Consider the following 18,925-nt stretch of genomic DNA (forward strand, 5'->3'; position numbering starts at 1 on the left):
TACACGCATGGGCACATGTGAGTGGACACACACATACACACACACACCCCCCCCACACACACACGCTCTCATAACTCTAAAATAGAAGTCAGTAAATAAAACAAATATAGGCCTTGACACCCAGTGCTTGAGGTATCCCAGCTCTGTTGTTGCTGTGGAGATCGATGTCTCAGTTTTGGGGTTTCACCGCACCAGGTTCAGGGGCACACACAAGTCTGCTAAACTTGATAAGAGCGTGTGGATTTTACACAGTTCATGGAAATGTGTTATCTTTCCTATGTAGCAGTAGTTTTAAATTCCTCTTGACTTCCTCAATTCTTTATTTCCTTCACTTTTTCTTTCAGCTGTCCTGCAAGCCTGGCTTTTCTCAGTTGATCTGTTTTATTTAATTATGTGGCCAGGCTACTTAAGAAAATCAAATAAGGCTTTGATTAACTCTCTTCCTCAGACCTTTGCCTTGCAGTTCTTATTTCCAAATTATTTCCTTTTCCTACAGCAATTGCTACAGTCTTTCACAGTTACTGTCTCCTTGCCAAGTACAAGCTCACTCTTAGCAGACTTAGGGGTGGTGGAGAATTCTGGAATGTTGTGAAATTATAGACTAATGTTGAAGCTGAAGACAGATTTCAGAGCCATTACCACTTGGCACTTAAAGCTATGGTTATAAAAAAGCTTGCTTCAGTAGGGAGTGTCCGAGGAGCAGGAGAAGAGAGTACAAATATTCCTGAGGATTTACAGAGTTTAATGGTGGGCTGAGGAAAAGCTAGAAAATGGGACCCTAAGAGTCCACATACACAGGAAAAGGTGCCTCTGCGGTCACAAGGAGAGTGTCAGTAGGGGAGGCGAGGCCATCTGGAAGAGGCCCGTGTAGTCAGCAGCTCAGAGTGAAGCGGAAAGTGGAGGGAATGGGCATAGATGGCATGCTCTGGAACAGTATCTGGAAATGTGAGGTGAGGGCTGCCTGGGAGGCGCTGTTCTTGGTTCAGAGGCAGCCGTACAAGCCAGCTCCTCACCTCCTTTATCTGCCATCTGTGATCGAAGACCAGGAGTGTGACCAGCAGCAAGTCCCCCAAGATGACGCCTTAGACTCTTCTTTGACATTTACCTCTCCAGCCCCCCCCCCCATTTACAGGATAACCAGGGACTTGATTTAGCTTAGCGATGTCTCCCCCCTCATGGCCTCTCTTGGCCTCTGCAGTCCTGGCTGAACTCTCTTCTTCTGCCTTGGTATTCAGATGGTCCTTCACACTCCCCCACCACACCACAGCCCCTCCCTCCCCCCTTCACTCAGCATGTGTCCCCACTTATCTTTCTAAAACACAATTCCCATCTTGTCTCTTAAAAGTCTCCACACCCTTCCAGCTGCTGCTATAGACGGTATTCTAGTTAATTAAATGAGTACGGTTGCATGGAGGCCTTGTAGCAGGTACTGTAAGTACAGTGGCAGACAAGGCAGGGGTAGGCCCTGCTGCCACCAAACCTGATGGGAAACAATGCCTTTTACAGACTGGACCCTGGCTCATCTTCCTAGACTGTCTTCAGCTTCTATTCATATACTCTTGCCTTATGGCAGCTTTCTTTACCCCCCCCCCCCAGTAAAATCCATGGTACAAAATCAATATTTGTGCACGTTTCCCACTCAGAATGCCTTTCTTCTGTGCACCTGTTATATTTTCATGGCAGACATTTGTTTTCTTCTAATTAGCCATTGCTCATTAGTTTACCAGTGAAGCATCTGTACAGGCTTGGGATTTCAAAAGACTCTGCAGCTAACAATGACCTGCACAACTAACTGTTCCTGCTTTTTCCTGCTACAAGAGAGGGTTTTAAATAAGTCTGTAAAGAGTGATTCTGGGAGTCCTTGCCATGCCTCTCTGGGGACTGAGAATGCATGGGACAGAAGGGGAAAACCAGCAGTGCCCGCCTCGCCTGTCTTAGGGCATGTTTGCTGTCTGGAGTTTATGACCCTGTCTCCTTTCAACTCAGACCGATGATGAAGATGAGTCCTTTGTTCTTGAGGACCCTACGTTGCTAAACATCGACACCATTGATTCTCACTCTTATGACACCTCATCTGTGGCGAGCTCAGACAGCGGCGACAGGACCAACTTAAAGAGGTGAATATGCTTGTGGATCATATTTGTATATGATTAAAATATATGATTATTTAAAGTCACTTTCTTTGTGGTACAGTCTAGTTTGATTATTAATAGTCAGTGTCTCCATTAAAAAGTGCATTAAAAGAGGAGGGGTGGGGGAGGGGTGAGACACACAGCACTTGGAACTCTAAATAACTTCAATCGCTTTTCACTTTCATGCTCTTGGGGGGAGCATGAAGAGAAGTGAAGGAGGCATGATGTAAAATAGATTACTGAAGCTACGTGTGACCCGAATGCCGACCAAGGGACCGGCACTCTTCCTCTTTAGATGTTTCCTGTGTCAGCGCTGTCTTCCTTAGGTTGCTGTCTTGGGCCAGGGATCCTCATAGGTGTGCTCACCTCCTTGTCACGGTGTCTTACAAACACATGGATGCTTTTGATGACCTGCTCCCCCTATTTAAAAGTGAGGGAGTTCTCTTGTAGCCTGTGAGGTGTGTCCAAGCCTTCAATACTGTCACACTTGACACACATGGTTCACACTTGAGAACCATGCAATTTAGCAAAAAGAAGAAATATCACACACATACACACACACACACACACATGCACACAGTTCAATAAGCTGCTGATTTCGTGTTGAGCTGTGTTGATAGCTCTCCTGGGTTGCTCGTGACTGGTAGGTGATAGTAAGAAGTCCTTGGTGTCTGTCTGGTCTGTCAGTCAGTCAGGTGCTGCTTCTGCTTTGAGCCTGTCTGAACACTTTCACCCTGCCCGCCCAGTCTATGCCTCTTTGTCCTCGCTCTGTCCCACCCTGTGCCCAGGCAGATTAGATGTCTCTTTTCTGGTAGCTGTGCCTCGTATTCCTCAATAAACAGGGCACATCCTTCTCCATTTGCATGACATTTGTATTTCTGTTCTATGCTTTCATATTCACAGGCTGTTTATCAGCCCCTCCCACTAGGCTGTGGGATCCTGGTAACTGGACCTGCGCCTTCCTTGATTTGGTTCAGCAGAGTACGTTTTTAGTCAGAATGGGCACACACCGATTCATGCTTGGTAAAGGTTTAAGGGTTCCTCTTTGGTGATGAGAAGTTTAAGCGAAAGGAGCCATAAGTAGGAACTACAGATTGAGTGACCAGTAAGCGCAGGTTGGGGAAGGAAGGAGGGCAGAGGTCGTGTGGCAAGTGGGGTTGCAGGTTCTTTGGGAGGAGTGAGCGAGTAAGTGAGCAGTGGCCTGGGCAGCCCTCCAGACAGCAGGAGACGCTGACCCTGGGTCAGGAGGGCAGGGAGCGTTTTGAGCAGTAGAAGAAGAATGTTAGTTTATTTTCTTAATTCAGTCTCTCAGAGCCTTGAGGGTGAGAGCACATCTGAAAGTTTGTCTGTTCTGCTTTTAAAAACAGTTAATAATAATTATACAATTCTTAATAATTAATACCTGCACAGTGTTATTTTCTACTTTTACAATGTATCTTCTTCTTTCAGAGCCTTGGGATCCCACCTTTCCAACCAACCCTTCTGCTAAATATCTCCTCCTCACTGTCTCTTAGGAAGAAGAAGCTGCCTGACTCCTTCTCACTGCATGGGTCGGTTATGCGGCATTCACTTCTGAAGGGGATATCTGCGCAGATCGTGTCCGCGGCCGTGAGTGTCTGTTCCTTCCACAGCCTGATGCCTGTAGTGGCATGTTGAAGTGGAGTGAGCTCCAGCGAAGCCCGGCTCTTCTCTTGGCTCAGAGCTTAGGAAAATACAGTTTTATGTTTTTCTCCGATTATTTTTGCCTTGTGAGATGTGGCTGCACATCTCGACATAGGAATTAGTGCTGCCTTGAGAGTAAAGGTCTGTGAGCATTGTGGTGCGCCTGAAAGAATCGTGGCAAAGTGGAGAGAGCCGCTGTCTGCCTTGTCCTTTCATCCCTTTCCGGGTTAGTTGCCATCTTAGGAATTTGGCTGAGGTGGCTTTTTTTTTTTGCCCTCTTTATATGGACAGATGATTGGTCAGGATCACAATCAAAGGATTGAAAAATCATTCACCAGTCTTTTCCATGTGCCCTTGTGGAAGAAGGTAAAGCCGTGCCCTTGCTTGGCAACTCGAAGGCAGCTCAGCGGGGAGAGGCCCTGCTGTGAAAGGCTGTGAAAGGTGAATGGGGTCATTGTACAATGGCTGTGGTGGAATATTTGTAGTCTTTTTAAAAAAGGTGGTGGTGGCCTTAATCTCAGCAGAGGCAGAGGCCAGCCTGGTCTACAGAGTGAGTTCCAGGACAGGCTCCAAAACTACACAGAGAAACCCTGTCCTGAAAAACAAACAAAAAGTCTTAGAACCGTGGGTTATGGTGGAAAAGTGTTTATAAAATAATATTTGAGACAGTGGGCAGTAGGCAACTTCCTTTGACCTCACAGCCCATACTTTCATTTAGTCTGTCAAGTCTGTTCTCTGAATTCAGTAGTTCTGTATATGATAAGGGTGACAGTATAATGATGATGATGGTGACAGCAGGGGCCTCCATACTGTTTTATGTTCTTTCCATGGTGTTTAGCATTTTACACATTTAATTTGAACGAAAGCGAGAGGTGAGGCAGTAGGAGTCAGGACATCCAGTTGTGTTTCAGTTCTCTAAAGCTCTTTTGCAGACGGGATAATGTTCTTCCCGGGCAGCTGGCAGTCCTGACCCAGTGGACCCACATAGCATCGGAGGTGACGTTAGCTAGAGGGATGCCAGGCGCTGGCAGTGCCCTTCCTCCTTTCGGTGGAGAGTAGCTCATATTTGCCAGAATGGAAACCACCTGTTGAGGATCATGTTTCCATGACATTTTCTGAATCTATTCCTTATGTAGGTGATGAAATTCATTCCTTCCAAAATCAAGATGAACCAGAACAGTCATTTGACCCACCTGTGCAGTTCAACAAATATTTTGGATAATGGAGAGTGAGCTGGAGCATAGAACTGAGCGCTGATTAGATAAACCTGTTCTTTAAAGGGGTCTCCCTCCTGAGGACGAGGAGGCCATTCTAATAAATGCCAGAGTGTGCGCTCTGCTCTCTCTGCATTGCTCCGGCAGAGCTGCTTTGGCATGTTGAGATAACACTGCTCTTCTGCGCTAAACAGGATGCTGTGCTTTCCTAACCCGGGTTACCAGCCAATTCAAGTCTCCTGCCTTCTCTCGATGGCAGGTTTGTTAACATGGAGAGCTGGTTCTGTTTGGGGTATTTTTCCTGAGTAGTTGCTCACTTGTGCCTTCAGCCTTGTGGACAGTGATGGTATCAGCCCTGCTTGGACCTTGATCAAGGTCTTCACTTTGGTGTCCATGCATGAAAAACAATTAGGAAGCATGAACTTTTTGAGTGTTTTGCTTAATTTTGAGATCCTTCTCAAAGTAATGTGACATATGACTATATTTAAAATGAATTCAAATTAGGTTATTAAAAAAGGAATTTATCATTTTAAGGGTGAACCTCAGCATGTTTTATTATTGTTTAAAAACACATGTACTATGCTGGACTGTCTTGGGGTGACTGTTGGCGCTCACCCACACCTTCTGAATTGAGCAGCATAGGGAGCTGCATTCTAATGAGCCTCCTAGGGGACATCACATTGTGGCTTTGAGCCTCTAACTACCCTAGGGTGCTGCCTGATCATCAGCAATTCCATAACTTAATTAATTGTCCCTGCCCTCCTCCCCTTCATCATCTCCCTTGCCCTCACCCGCTTGCTTTGCTATAGCTCACTGCTCAGCTCTGCCACCGCGCTTCTCCTGCGTGTTTCCGTTCACCTTAGCTTCACGAGTGTTTTTAGTTTTTAATTAGCATACAAAATTGCAGGCTTCCTTATGCCATTTCCATAATATTTTCTTTTGGTTGACCCATCCCCTACACTCTTCTCTTTCATTTCCCTGCTCCGCCCCCAGTAAGATTCCAATTTTGATGCTAAAATGTTTTCCACATCTGTCATTTATGCCTTTTGAAGTCAGATGGCTTCAACATCCATTTGAATGTAGTTTATGTTTTTCATCTGCACTTTCATCCCTGCTTTTCTCTATGCAGAACAGAACAGAAGTCGTATATCAAATATTTATATCAGGCATTGTGTTAGCTCTGCTCCCCCTTGACACAACAGGACGCTGGATGAAGATGCTGTCACAGTGCTGTATCACCGTAGGCGGCTGTTACCTCTAAAGCTGTTTAAGCCCCAGACAGACACACCTGTATAGCATTCTTTGCATTTAGCTTGGTGCACAGGACGGTGTGTTAGGATAAATAGAGCAGTACTTGCTATTTTTCTGGACGTGTGGAGATCACTGTCAGAACCGGTAGGTGACATTCCTGTCTCAGTTACTGACCAGGATCTGAAATGGTACTTGGCATTTGGCTTGTTCAAGAGCAGACTTGGTGTTCCCTGATGGGCTTCATTTAGTCACTGGAGTCAATCTTCTGGAGAGCAGCATCCTACTTAGAGGTGGGGTGCCTGCAGTGAGTACCCCCGTTCTTGGATCTTTGATTCTACCATTTTGGTCCTGTAAGACTTGTAGTCTATTTACATTACAGGAAACAAACTTTCGTCTTCTTTAAATTTCCATTTCTAATCAGCACCAAAGCGTCTGTTACCATTAGTAAAATAAATCAGTCTTCTCTGTCATGCTCATCTATTTTCATGACTACAGCTTTGTCATTTGCTCTTACTGGAGGGGAGGTGAAGGGTGTACTTCCTACCAAGTTGTTCAGGTCTGAGTGTGCATAAAGGTGCTACATGCTTACTTTCAATACCAGTATCTCTTCAAATTCTTCTTTTTCAAAATCTCTTTTAGGACAAAGTAGATGCCGGCTTGCCCACAGCAATTGTAAGTATACTTTTAACCCCTTGAGGTAAGGTTTTTCATTTCATTGAGTTTTCAGGCTTATTATTAAAATACTCAGTTCCATTATGATAAATTCTTAAGTCATTTTACTCTTAGTAATCAAGTTTAAAACTTGCTCATGTTAGATTTTGATTTTTCTACTTTTATTGTTTAGCTCTCAGGCTCTTGCTTGAGAGCAGGTAATAGAGGAACAGACCTTTCCAGCATTAGTTCTCCTGTGAGCTGTGTCCCTTTGTCTGTAAGGACTGGGATAGTATTGAGTGAGCTCACTCTGGCAGTACACATTCCACAGCTGTGGACTCCAGGGCCGGGTCTGCAGATAGTATCTGGAGTGGTTGTGGCAAGCCAGAAGAGGCTTGAAAGTGCATTAAGGACCTGTCTTCTGGTTTTCTTCAGCTGCCTCTGTGGCTTTCTCATTAGTCACTGGTGAGGAAGTGGGCTCAAGTGGAACATTCTGTTGTCTCTTGCCTGCTGGTGATAAACTGGAGAAACGTATTCTCATCCCTCCATATTACTAGGAGGTCCTGGGTGGGCCATATAAAAGTACCTCTTCAGCCTGAGGGGTGGTTTTTTTTCTTTTTTTTTAATTTTTAAAGTTGCTTTATAGCAGTGGTTCTCAACCTTCCTAATGTTACAACCCTTTAATACAGTTCCTCATGTGGTGACCACAGCCATAAAATTATTTTTGTTACTATTTCATAACTGTAATTTTGCTACTGTTATTAATTGTAATAAAAATATTCTTGGAGATAGACATTTGCTAAAGAGGTCGAGAACCACTGCTTGAAAGGAAGGCAAATGATGCAGTTCATATGTAGTACCAAATAGGTGATATTTTGATAGCATTTCTCTTAAATTTAGAATTCTTAGAAATAAAAATGCTCTGGGTTTGAGTTCTCATTTTGCTTTTGGGATGAAATTATGTATTTTAGTGGTTGGTGCATCAGCTGATGCCTAGAGGAAAGAGGCAGGCCAGCGAATTCAACACTGACCATTTCCCTTTTGTTTCCAGGCAGTGTCCAGTCTGATAGCAGTGGGCACCTCTCATGGATTGGCTTTAATATTTGGTAATTTTCTAAGTACTTTCTTATTTTAAAAATCAAGATTCCTTTTAGGTTTTATAATGTCCCTTTAATTTTATTTTGTATGATAGACTTGATTTTTGAGGACACAAGGGAAACATGAAGAAGTAACATTTGGTATTTATGTTTAAAAATTACTTGAATCATGGCTTTATGTCACTACTCCCTGCACGTTTCTCTCCTTGCTTATGAATATGTAAGGTGTTGCTGCTAGCACATCTGTTGGTGTTCTGTAGACAGGAGAGTAATGTTGGAAAGAACCTCGCCTTGTCAACATGTCTCCCTTTGGTTGATGGTGGTAATAACTTTGTTCTGAGTCATATTCCAGTCACAGGTATTCGAAAAGGTCTCCATGGAAAGGGGTCCCCAGGTTTCTGAGTCATTTCCATTGTAAATCTTTCTAAACTAAAGTTAGCCTGTAATTACCTTGTTTTCTGAGTTAAGGGAACATGAATAGTTTAATTATATAGTAGAAATTAGTTGCATTTTTTCATTTTTCTCTGAGACTAAGCAATCAGTTTCATTAGTTTTTTGCTTTTTGAATTCAGAATCAAGCAGACTGTTTTGATCTTTTTTAAAACTTTAAATCCATTAGATAGCATTCTCAGCTTTCTGTGTATGGGTGCTCGCCTCGGAGCCTTATGACCTGGGAAGTAGCAAGGGATGCTGGGGAAGGGTTACTTGCGGGTGCTTTATTAGCACAACTGTAGTTTGGTTTCTGTGAGTCTTACAGTTTTTACCATCTGTACAAATAGCTAGCTGTTTGCCTTTGTTACTGAACAATTTGACTTTCCATTTATAAATTCACCATTATTCAAAAGGCTTTATTTAACATGTAATTATACTACCTAATCTTTCCAAATGTGGTTGATTTAAATAATACAGTTTTATTTTTTGAAGAGCAGAAGGAGAGAAACAAAAGTGTAATTTCCCTGAGAGAACTTCAGAATTGAATCTTTAAATGGAATCGGTTTTTTTTTTTTTTTTTTTTTTTTTTTTGGTATAATTGATATGTATCCATAGTAGAAAATGTACAAAACACAGATGTGTGCAAATTTGAAAATATAAAATAACTAGGACTAATCTTTAGCATTTCTGTAAGCCACCCAGCCCCTTCTGTATATGCGTACATAGCTGTATGCATGTTCCCAAGGAGGAACATACTAATTTAGAGCCTGCTTTTCATTCTGGTGGGCACCTCTCCATGCTTTTCTGTGTTTGAATGTGGCATCTTTGTTCATGTGAAATGTCTGACTGTGTAGCTTAGGCTTGCCCAGAACTTGCTTATTTGGCCTGGATTGACCATAGCCTCGGCATGGTCTTGCCTCAGCCTGTTGAGAGTGCAGGTGTGGAAATCACTTTAGTGGACATACAGTGGCCTTTCAAATGGATCCATGAAAATGTAGTTAACCTTTTGCTCAAGGAAACCATTTAAGCTGTGTCTAAACATACATGACTTTGTTTCTTTTTTTTTTTTTTTTTTTTGCATATGGAAATATTTAGGACAAATTCCTGCAAGAGAAATTGTTTGGGCTGGGATAGGAGCATTAAAGATTTTTCATGTTCTTGTCTAATTAAATTCCAGAAAACGGTACGAGTATGGTGTGCAGCAGGTGTGGAGGGCTTGTTTTCCTCTAAGGGTGCTATGTCATCAGTTGGGGGAAGGGTCTCACAGTCTTGTGTCCCAGTGCTCTGATTTTAAGTGTATGAAGTGATTGAGAACCAGGGCTTAAGTGACACACAGGGTCAAGTTCAGAGTTAGGTAACATTGGCTCCTACATCAGCAGTCCCCATCATTTTAAGTAGTTCTTTTCCCTGAGAGAAGATGAGGCAGAACTGCAGAACCCTAAGAAGAGAAGAGAAGGCCTAAAGGTGACAGGACAAAGTGTATGCATGCGTTCATTTTTCCTTCCTGTTTAGCAGTAGTTGGTTTTCCTCTGCTCTGCTCACGGTCTCCGTTCCTTACCAGGAGTGCATGTCTGCTTGTAGTCATGCACGAAGTGCTCTACAGACAAGTGTGTTAACATGGAAGAGCATCGCCCTCGATGCTGTCTCCTTCACTTCTTGGACCTGCCTGCTGGCTTTCTAAAATTCTCAGCAGCTTTCCTGGAGCAGTGATGAAACATTAATCTTTTCTTATGGCTTCACAGGAAAGAAAGTCTGCCAGAGAGGACATTCTGTGGAAGAACCGTAGTATCTGGTTTTGACTGAGTTTTAATAGTACAGTTAAATTTCACTTGCTTGTAGGAGACAGATGTTTGGACAATGCTTTATAACAAATGCATTAAAATTTGCTAAAAGCCCAGAAACAACTGGCAGACACCATGACGTGTCTAGACTAGCAGTCTGGGTTAGACCTAGTCTTTTAAAAATATCTTTGTTTATCACAAAAGAAACCCAGTGAAAGACCAACTTTGAGTGCTGTTAGGTTCTTTGGAATCACTTTTAAGTCATTAAAACCGTAGCCCTGCACTTCAGGAAGACTGTACAGTTCCAGCGTGTGGCATCCAGCGTGTCTTGGTTCTCACCTCACGCCTGTCCTCCCTCCTGCAGCCTCACTCTTCCCTTCACTCTGTCCTCAGTGTCCTGTGGTGATGTGTCTCTTTGAAAGAGTTTTGTTTATGTTTAACTGAAACTTGGGTTTACTGACTGTGCTATAATTTGAATGTTGCACGTTTTCTCTTTTCCCAGAACCAGTATCTGATTATAACCACAAATGCTAGGAACATCACCAAATCCAATTCAGTGTCTGTCACTCCCATAGATAAACAAAACTCATCACTTAGATGCTTCAGAGTTTGCCTGCATTTTTTCTCTGAACTTTTGAACTGATTTCCTTTTTCTCCCTCTTTCTATCTTTTCTCCATGGATTCAAAAGGAAAAGGTATAGTACATTTGCTATGCATGAATAGTTCCTTTTCTTTTGAGCTTTTTAGCATTGAAAGAGAGTATTGTCAATTACACTTAATGCCTTCTTATGAAAGAAAAATAAATAGCTACCTAAAATTGGTTAAAACAGGCATTGTGAAAAATTAAAATGTATGCATATTTTCAATGCTTTATTTTAGCTGAAAATATGGAATTCCTTCAGGTAGTTTCAGTATGTTTTGCCTCCTCCAGTCTTTTAATACAGCCCTGAGCTTCTTTTTGAAGTTTGTGTCTGCCAATGAAGGTGTGCAGCAATTTTTTTTTTTTTTTTTTTTTTTTTTTTTTTTGGTCATAAACTTTATCAATTAGTCACAAAGAATTTCAACCCGCTCAGTTAATCCATGAGTACAGAATTCTGGATTCTAATGAAACTTGCTTTGGTGTTTTATTTAACATTATCTTGTAGATACCCTGTTTCTTGTTACTTTTGTAGAGTAACTCTCCTTTTCCAGGCTTTCCTGAATCATCTGCCTGGTGCAACAGAGCTCCCTGTTTGTGCTCTGGTCTGTCAGTTAAAGTTCATTAACATCATAGTGGCATGGGTACGTTGGAATGAACGCTGGCTGTTCTGTAGAAGCAGCATTCTAGAAGGTAGCCAGTCAGCCAGCTAGGGATTCAGGTTGTCTGGTTAGGAAGCGTCACCGAGGAGTAAGGTTTGCCTGTATGTCGTTCAGGTAAAAGTGCATCTACTATTTTGTATCAAATGTGACAAATGCTTTATAATGAGATCTCCTTGTTAATTTTCCCTTGGCCCTAGAGCTTATTATGGTGTGAATAAATACAGAATAAGAAAATAACACTCAGCCTGGGCGTGGTGGCAGCTGTATCTCTCTGAGTTCCAGGACAGCCAGGGCTTCACAGAGAAACCTTGCCTCGAGAAACCAATCTCCTCCCTCCACCTGCAAAAAACAAAACAAAACAAAACAAAACAAAACAAAACAAAACAGCACTTGAGAGTAGTGACTACTGGCAGGTTAAGGTTAGACTTACCTGCTTACAAGTACATTTGGCTTGTTGTGGAATTCTTGAAGTATGTGCACCTTTAGTTTGTGACTTTTGTTGCTATTTTTCACATGACTGTTAAGCCTAGCATGAGGTCCGCCCTAAGCAAAGTGTGCTTTGAGCATTCCTTATCCAAATGCTTGGTGTCTGCAGTGCTTCAGATTTTGAGTCTGTTGCATTTTGGAATGTTTGCTTAGACTTTGCTAGTTGAACATCTCTAAAAAAAAATCTAAAGCATTACAATGTCAGTTTGATGAAGCTCAGGAAGGACTGGAGTTTTACAATACTTTAGGTTTTGGTTGTTTGGATTAGGGGTGCACATCCAAGTACTAATAAAAAATAAGTGGAATTCACTGCAATGGCTAATAGCCCTTTTTTTTTTTTTTTTTTTTTTTTTTGTCCTTAGGACAAAGTACTACTTTGTATTTCTGGTTGCCCTGGGACTCACTGAGTAGACTAAGTTGGACTTGAATTTGGCCTGTGCTTCCGATATTGGGTGTTGAGATTATAGGTCACCTCACTACAGTGATATATTATTTGTGATTTATTAAAGCTTGCCTGAGAATTCAGAAAGCAACATCAGCCTCAAGCCATAGAAGGCAGGCACACATCTTTAATCCTAGTAGCCAGAAGCTAGGAGGTGATGGTACACACCTTTAATCGTAGGACTCAGGATTAAGAGGTAGATGGATCTCAGTGAGTCCAAGGCCAACCAGATCTACACAAAATTGAATCAGTCTGAAAGAGACTTATAGCTCACCCCTTTAATTCCAGGGTTTATGAGAGGTATATAAGACAGGAGCAAGGTCCTCAGTATGAGACCTTGATTCTCCAGGCACACACACTGAGGATAAAAGGAACTCCTTCTCCAGCCACATTGAGAGACTAAAAACACCCCAGCCCTGTTAGAGGTGAGGGCTCTCTGTAGCTTGACTGCCTTGCTTCTCTGATCTTCAGGTTGAACCCCAACTGGGTTTTTAATTTATTTGTGCTACAGCTTACCCAGTTTCTGTGTTTTTGTGATTATTCTGGACCTAGAGTCCTCTTAACTAATTTTGAAACCATTTTATTGCTGTCAATACTAATTTCTTGTATTTGTGTCACTTGATAATTCTCAGATTGTTCATAGACATCTTGTTGTTCAAATTTTAAGTTCTGTGATGCATGCAGGGAAAGTGATGTTTCACTTCATGTTTCTTGGCTGGGTCACCTCCTTCATAATGTCAACACTTTTAAAATACTAAGTCGACAATGTTAACCAGGCATAACTTTATGCTGCTTTGTATGTGAAAGTAGACGAATTTACTATAAATTTAGTACATTTGTTTTCAGTGCTAGACAGAAGAGGCTCCAGAATGCAGGGGAGATAGAACTATTTAATTTCTTTTATAATTAATGGCTGGACAGGAGCCTGGGCAGAGCTCTCACCCTCCCTCTTTCTTCTGTGTATGTGCTTTTTTCCCCTTCCCCGGAACTGCAAGCTGTCACTGTCTACAAGAGGTTTACGTTATTTCAGCCGACCATTCCCCCACTTGTGCAGATTCATATGAGCTACAGAATGTTTAGCTCCTGCTGTAGGTGCAACTCACTGCTTTGCATGGAATTTCTACCTCTGCTGAATTTAGAAGGTTACCCATAGCATGCTTAGCATACCATAAAAATAGGATGTATAAATGTAGAACAGAAATTGAAGGATAGCTTCCTGGTGTCAAAGTAGATTATATTTTATATGTAGTCCGTCTCCTGCCACCATCTTAGCTACTTTAAGAATATTGTGTAAAACTATAATCTAAAGTTAGTTTTTGGTGGAAACCTAGTCATATTGGAGGGTATTGAATTGGTCCTTTGTACATATCACTTTAGTAATTATTCTTTCAGTGGAACAGCGAGGCGATGGGCTGTTCTCTACATCACATAGATGAAGATGGGGAGGTTAAGTGAAAATAAGAAACAGCCCTAAAATTGCCCATATGTATAGTGCCTGTAACTCTTTAGTAGAAGTGAAATTAAAATCAAAGCTTCATCGGCATGCTACCTTATCAGAGACATTATAGAAATAAACTAAAAACACTTCTGGGGGGAGGAGGGGAGTTGAGAAAGTTAGTTTATATTGCAGGAGTGATCAAGTTTGGTAATTTAGTTTCTTTCCTTTCATAACTAGTTTTTATTATGTGGGAGCTGTAGGCAGGGAAGCATAGGCATTTCTGGCTTTTCTTTGGACAGGGTCACATGTAGCCCAGATTGGCTTTGAACTTGTTATGTAGCTGAGGATGTTTTCAAACTCCTGACCTTCCCTGTGCTTCCAAGCATTGGGGTAGTAGGTATGCACCATCATACCTGGCCATGAATAGTTTTTTTCCCTTCTTTCTTCCATTGCTACTCGTGTAGTTTCTTTTTTTACTTAAGTCATATACTGTCTATTTGATCAGATTTCCCCATTTTCCTGTTTTCTCTGCCGCATAAGAGTACTTAAGCTGGGCAGTGGTGGTTCACACCTTTACTCCCAGCACTCTGGTGGCACAGGCAGGCAGATCTCTGAGTTTGAGGCCAGCATGGTCTACATAGTGGGTTCCAGTATATCCAGGGCTACACAGAGAAACCCTGTCTTGAAAAACCAAAACAACAACAAAACCCCCAAACTTAACTTGAGGCTTGTGAGATCCAGAGAAGTTGCAAGTATGTTGGTACAAAGCGTGGATCCCAAAGCAGGGCTGTGGAAAGTCCCAGCAGCTGCTGTGTGACCATCACTCTGTGCCCATGGGGTCGGCAGCCCAGACCTAGGACTTGTGAGTTAATATGAAATTTCAGTATCAGTTCTTTCTCTCTTACTCTTTACTTTCTCACTTGCCTGTACATGTGACTCGGATTAGTAATACACATAGAATATCATTGCCCAATCATAGTCTGTTTGTGGTTCAGGTGTGTGGATAGTCTACTAAATGTATAAGGTAGATCAGTAGAGCAAAACAAACAATGCCATATTGGAGGCCAAAAAATTCTAGAATACAAGGTTTTATTAATAGGGATTAAAGTAAAATTAAAAATTAGGGGGAGGCTAGTTTAAATGTGCGTGTGGAAATTGTATAATTCTGGATGTGAAGTAAAGGTGGGATTTTTAAAACACACAAGACCGTGTATATTTATAGGACTATTCTTTCAGAATTTTTACTTTGGGAGTTTGAACTCTACAATAACTTGAAAACTGCTGAGCATTTTCTGTGTGCCAGATGCAATGCAGCCATTAATGTCTCAGGCCCCCTTGTGTGCCATCACAGCCAGTTTATGAACACAGACTGACTCATACAGTGTTCATTTTGGATGGGAATGAGTTCTTACTTGAGTATCCTCTAGACCCTTTGGTAAAAGGCAGTAGCTCTTGGAGGAGCTAGGTCTGTACTAAAAGCCACTGGGATAACTGTCAGGTGAGGTGCTTCTGGAAGCGTTGATTCACTCACAACCTCGGGCCTCAGAGAATTCACGCCTAACAGAGGAGGGAGGTACATGCAGATGCCCAGGAGTGGCAGAGGCACAGCAGCGTGGGGCAGCCCTACACATTTGCTTTTTGTTCTTTGAAGCAATTAACTTTTATAGGCACACCTTCTTACATTTAAAATTCCTTGGGGATGTATTTGTGGTGTGAGTGTGCATGCAGTGTCTATGGAGGCTGGAAGAGGGCATCATATTCCCTGGAGCTGGAGTAATAGCCAGCTGGGAGCTATCCTTTGGGCTCTGTGACACACCTGGGTCCTCTGCAGGAGCAGTCAGTGAGCCATCCCGCCGACCTCCATCCCATTTTCTTACCTCATTGTTTTCAAGTTGGTATAATCACGAACTCTATACAAAATGAGCTTTGCCTAGGAGAGGACCTAGGATAATTGCATTTAATTGTTAGGTAATAACATTTAACAAACAAACAAACAAACAAATAGATATTTTAGTACTTCCTATGAAAACTTAAAAACAGTTTATCTAAGGTAATTTAACTTTTTTTTTGATTTCACTAGTCAGTTCATTTCTTGGTCAACCTTTTCTATATGAATAGCATAAGTGTAAATTTAAACAAATTCTTTTCTCTTTAAGTCTATTTTCATAACAAAAATATTTTGTGCATATGGGCGTTTTTGCCTGTATGCCTGTCTGTGCACTACATGTGTGCAGTGCCTGTGGAGGTCAGAAGAGGGAGTCAGATCCCCTGGGCTTGGAGTTACAGACTCTTCTGAGCTGCCATGTGGGAGCTGGGAACTGAACCAGGTCCTCTGGAAGAGCAACTGGTGCTCTTAACCACTGAGCCAAACTTTAAATTAGTACATTTTGAATTGTGAAGTTTTCAGACAGTGCTCTTCAGGGCTGGGAATGGCTCAGTGGGTCAGAACATATACACTTTGTGAGTAAGAGGATGTGAGCGCTAGTCCCTAGCACCTGTGTAGAAGCTGGCATGGCTGAGTCTGCCTCTAACCCCGTGTTGGAAGGTGGGGACAGGTGCAACTTTCTGGGCAGCCAGTGTAGCTGAACAGCAAACTTGAGGTTCAGTGAGAGGGTTCATCTAAGAAACAGGGGGAAGAGCAATATTGAAGATGCCCAACATCCTGCTGTGGCCTCTGCATATGAATTACAGACATCTGCACCTGCAGTCATAGACACAGTCATACACATCACATACGTGCATGTATGTGCATGTGCACAGTCATAACCCCACATACACCACACATAAAGAAGGTGGCATTCCCTGTACCCTGGAATCTTAGAAATTTCAACAATGACAATAAAAATTGTAGGATGAGGCAGCTTGGAGATGGTTTGTTTAAAAGAATATATTTTCTTATGGATTTCTGACATGTCACCAGCAAGTTTTGAAGTATGTTTTGCTGTATGTCAGACTGTTTTATCTCAGGGTTTGATTTGCTTGCCTTCATTAGATCAGAATCAAGCTCTGCGGCTCTGCCTTGGCAGCACGAGTGTCGGAAGTCAGTATGGAGCCATCTCTGCCCTCAGCATCAACAATGACTGCTCAAGACTTCTCTGTGGCTTTGCTAAAGGACAGGTAAGGTGACAGCTTCATTTACCTTCAAGGTGACATTAAAGGAAAATCTGAATATTTTTAGGTAATTATTTTGAAGAGCAGAATGCATGTTATGTGTTATGGAATAACATGCCTATTAGTGCCAACCTGGGATCTGCTAGTCTGACCTTTGTCTTACTTAGATTTTTAAAATAATTGTTACTAACTGAACTAGACTTTGTAGCTTTCATATTCTAAAGGTATTCATCTTAGTAGATGGCTTTTATAGAATATATTGTCTTATGGTAGTAGTGTGTAATTGTGGTTGCTTTTATTTATTTTTTGATGAGTGTGTGTGTGTGTGTGTGTGTGTGTGTCTATGTGCACCCATGGGGTGTGCATATGTGTGGAGTCTGAAGACAGCCTCACTCATGCTAAACTAGTGAGTCCTAGGGATCTGCTTATCTCCACTTCCCAGGGCTGGAATCACAAGCCCATATGCCACAGCACTTAGCCCCTTCTTTTCTTAAAGATTTAATTTTGTGTCTATCTGTCTATCTATCTGTCTGTCTTATTTTTTTGTTTTTTGTTTTTTCTTCTTTAATTTTTCAAGACAGGGTTTTTCTGTGTAGCTTTGTAGATCAGACTGGCCTCGAACTCACCTGCCTCTGCCTCCTGAGTGCTAAGATTCAAAGTGTGCACCACCACCACCGAGTGATTTATTTTATTTTAAACTATGTATATGTTTCTGTGTGGCAATGTGCACACAAGCACAGGCACCCACTGAGAATGGAGGCATTGAATTTCCCTGGCGTTGGAGTTTCAGGCTGTTGTGAGCTGTTTCAGGCCTGTGTGGGCGCTGGGAAATGAACTCAGATCTTCTGTGAGAGAAGCAGCACTATTCGCCTGCTCTCTTGCTTCAACACTTGGTGGTTTTATAGTTCTAGGATCACACTCAGGGTCTCATGCTTACAGAGCAAGTGTTTTACCAACTGAGCCTCCCCCACCTTCTGTGGCCATTTTTAAATATACTGTTCCCACCTGTGTGTTCCTGGACAATAGTTGACATTTCCTTCATTGTGGTTTCTCTCATTCTCTGATCTGTACATCACAGCTGGTTTGCTGTGATACCTTTTGTATGTGGTTTTAGTCAGTGTTCAAAAGATTGGCTCATCAGTAATTACAAACTCTAAGTGATAAGTGGGCCAGCAGAGGGAGGGCAGGTGAAAAAAGGCCCAGAGCTCTAATGGAGTCTCAGCCTGTAGCTGTGTTAACTTGATGGCTTTCTTCTTGCAATGTTTATGGACAAGGAATAGGCAATTCAGCCAAAAGGCAGGATATTAAACTCCAGCAAAGCAATCCATTTGTTTTAAAGCCTTTGCCTATCTTACAGATCACCATGTGGGATTTGGCCAGCGGGAAACTTCTCAGGTCAATATCAGATGCTCATCCTCCAGGGACAGCCATCTTGCACATCAAGGTGACAATTTTTCTTCCTTTTGTGTTAACTGACTTTGTTACTGTGCCTCTGTAGCCACATTAAACATTTTGATAACCAGATATCCCCGAAATTTATTTAACATGAAGCTGAACATTATTTGATGAACCCAACAAGATACTTTCTCAAATTAAAAGCCAGAGATGTGCTAGAATGAAGATACTGAGCTTCAGGTTGTACTGAAGTCTAGCAGCAAAAAGTCTTACTTGATCTGATCCTGTAGTAGGGGTTTGGGATTAAGCAGTCTCTTTACGTTGTTCAGTTGGCCAGGATTTTATTGCCGAGGGGTATATGGCTGCCCACTGTTGGGAGGTGCCTGAGGCTCCAGGTAGCAACTGTGGAAGAGCCAGGGCTTGGAGTATATTTAGAAGTAAATCATTTGGTTTATTTTCCTTCAGCGCTCTAATGGAAAAGCATTACGGTCAACCTGTTGGGTTTTTTCTTTTTTTTACTCTCAGACCTGAAAA

The 18,925-nt window shown here is 42.1% G+C and overlaps 1 protein-coding gene across 1 annotated transcript in view; it reads left to right on the plus strand.

Annotated features, from left to right (window-relative positions):
- Vps8 (VPS8 subunit of CORVET complex) overlaps positions 1-18,925 on the plus strand; it is a 205,575-nt gene that overhangs the window by 16,099 nt on the left and 170,551 nt on the right. Inside the window, exons 4-9 of the mRNA XM_051191188.1 lie at positions 1,987-2,117; positions 3,647-3,740; positions 6,899-6,931; positions 7,962-8,016; positions 16,878-17,002; positions 18,354-18,440. Coding sequence (XP_051047145.1) covers positions 1,987-2,117; positions 3,647-3,740; positions 6,899-6,931; positions 7,962-8,016; positions 16,878-17,002; positions 18,354-18,440 — 525 coding nt within the window. The remainder of the gene's footprint in view (positions 1-1,986; positions 2,118-3,646; positions 3,741-6,898; positions 6,932-7,961; positions 8,017-16,877; positions 17,003-18,353; positions 18,441-18,925) is intronic.

The sequence above is a fragment of the Phodopus roborovskii genome, unplaced genomic scaffold, assembly GCF_943737965.1.
Source record: "Phodopus roborovskii unplaced genomic scaffold, PHOROB, whole genome shotgun sequence".
Classification (NCBI taxonomy): Eukaryota; Metazoa; Chordata; class Mammalia; order Rodentia; family Cricetidae; genus Phodopus; species Phodopus roborovskii.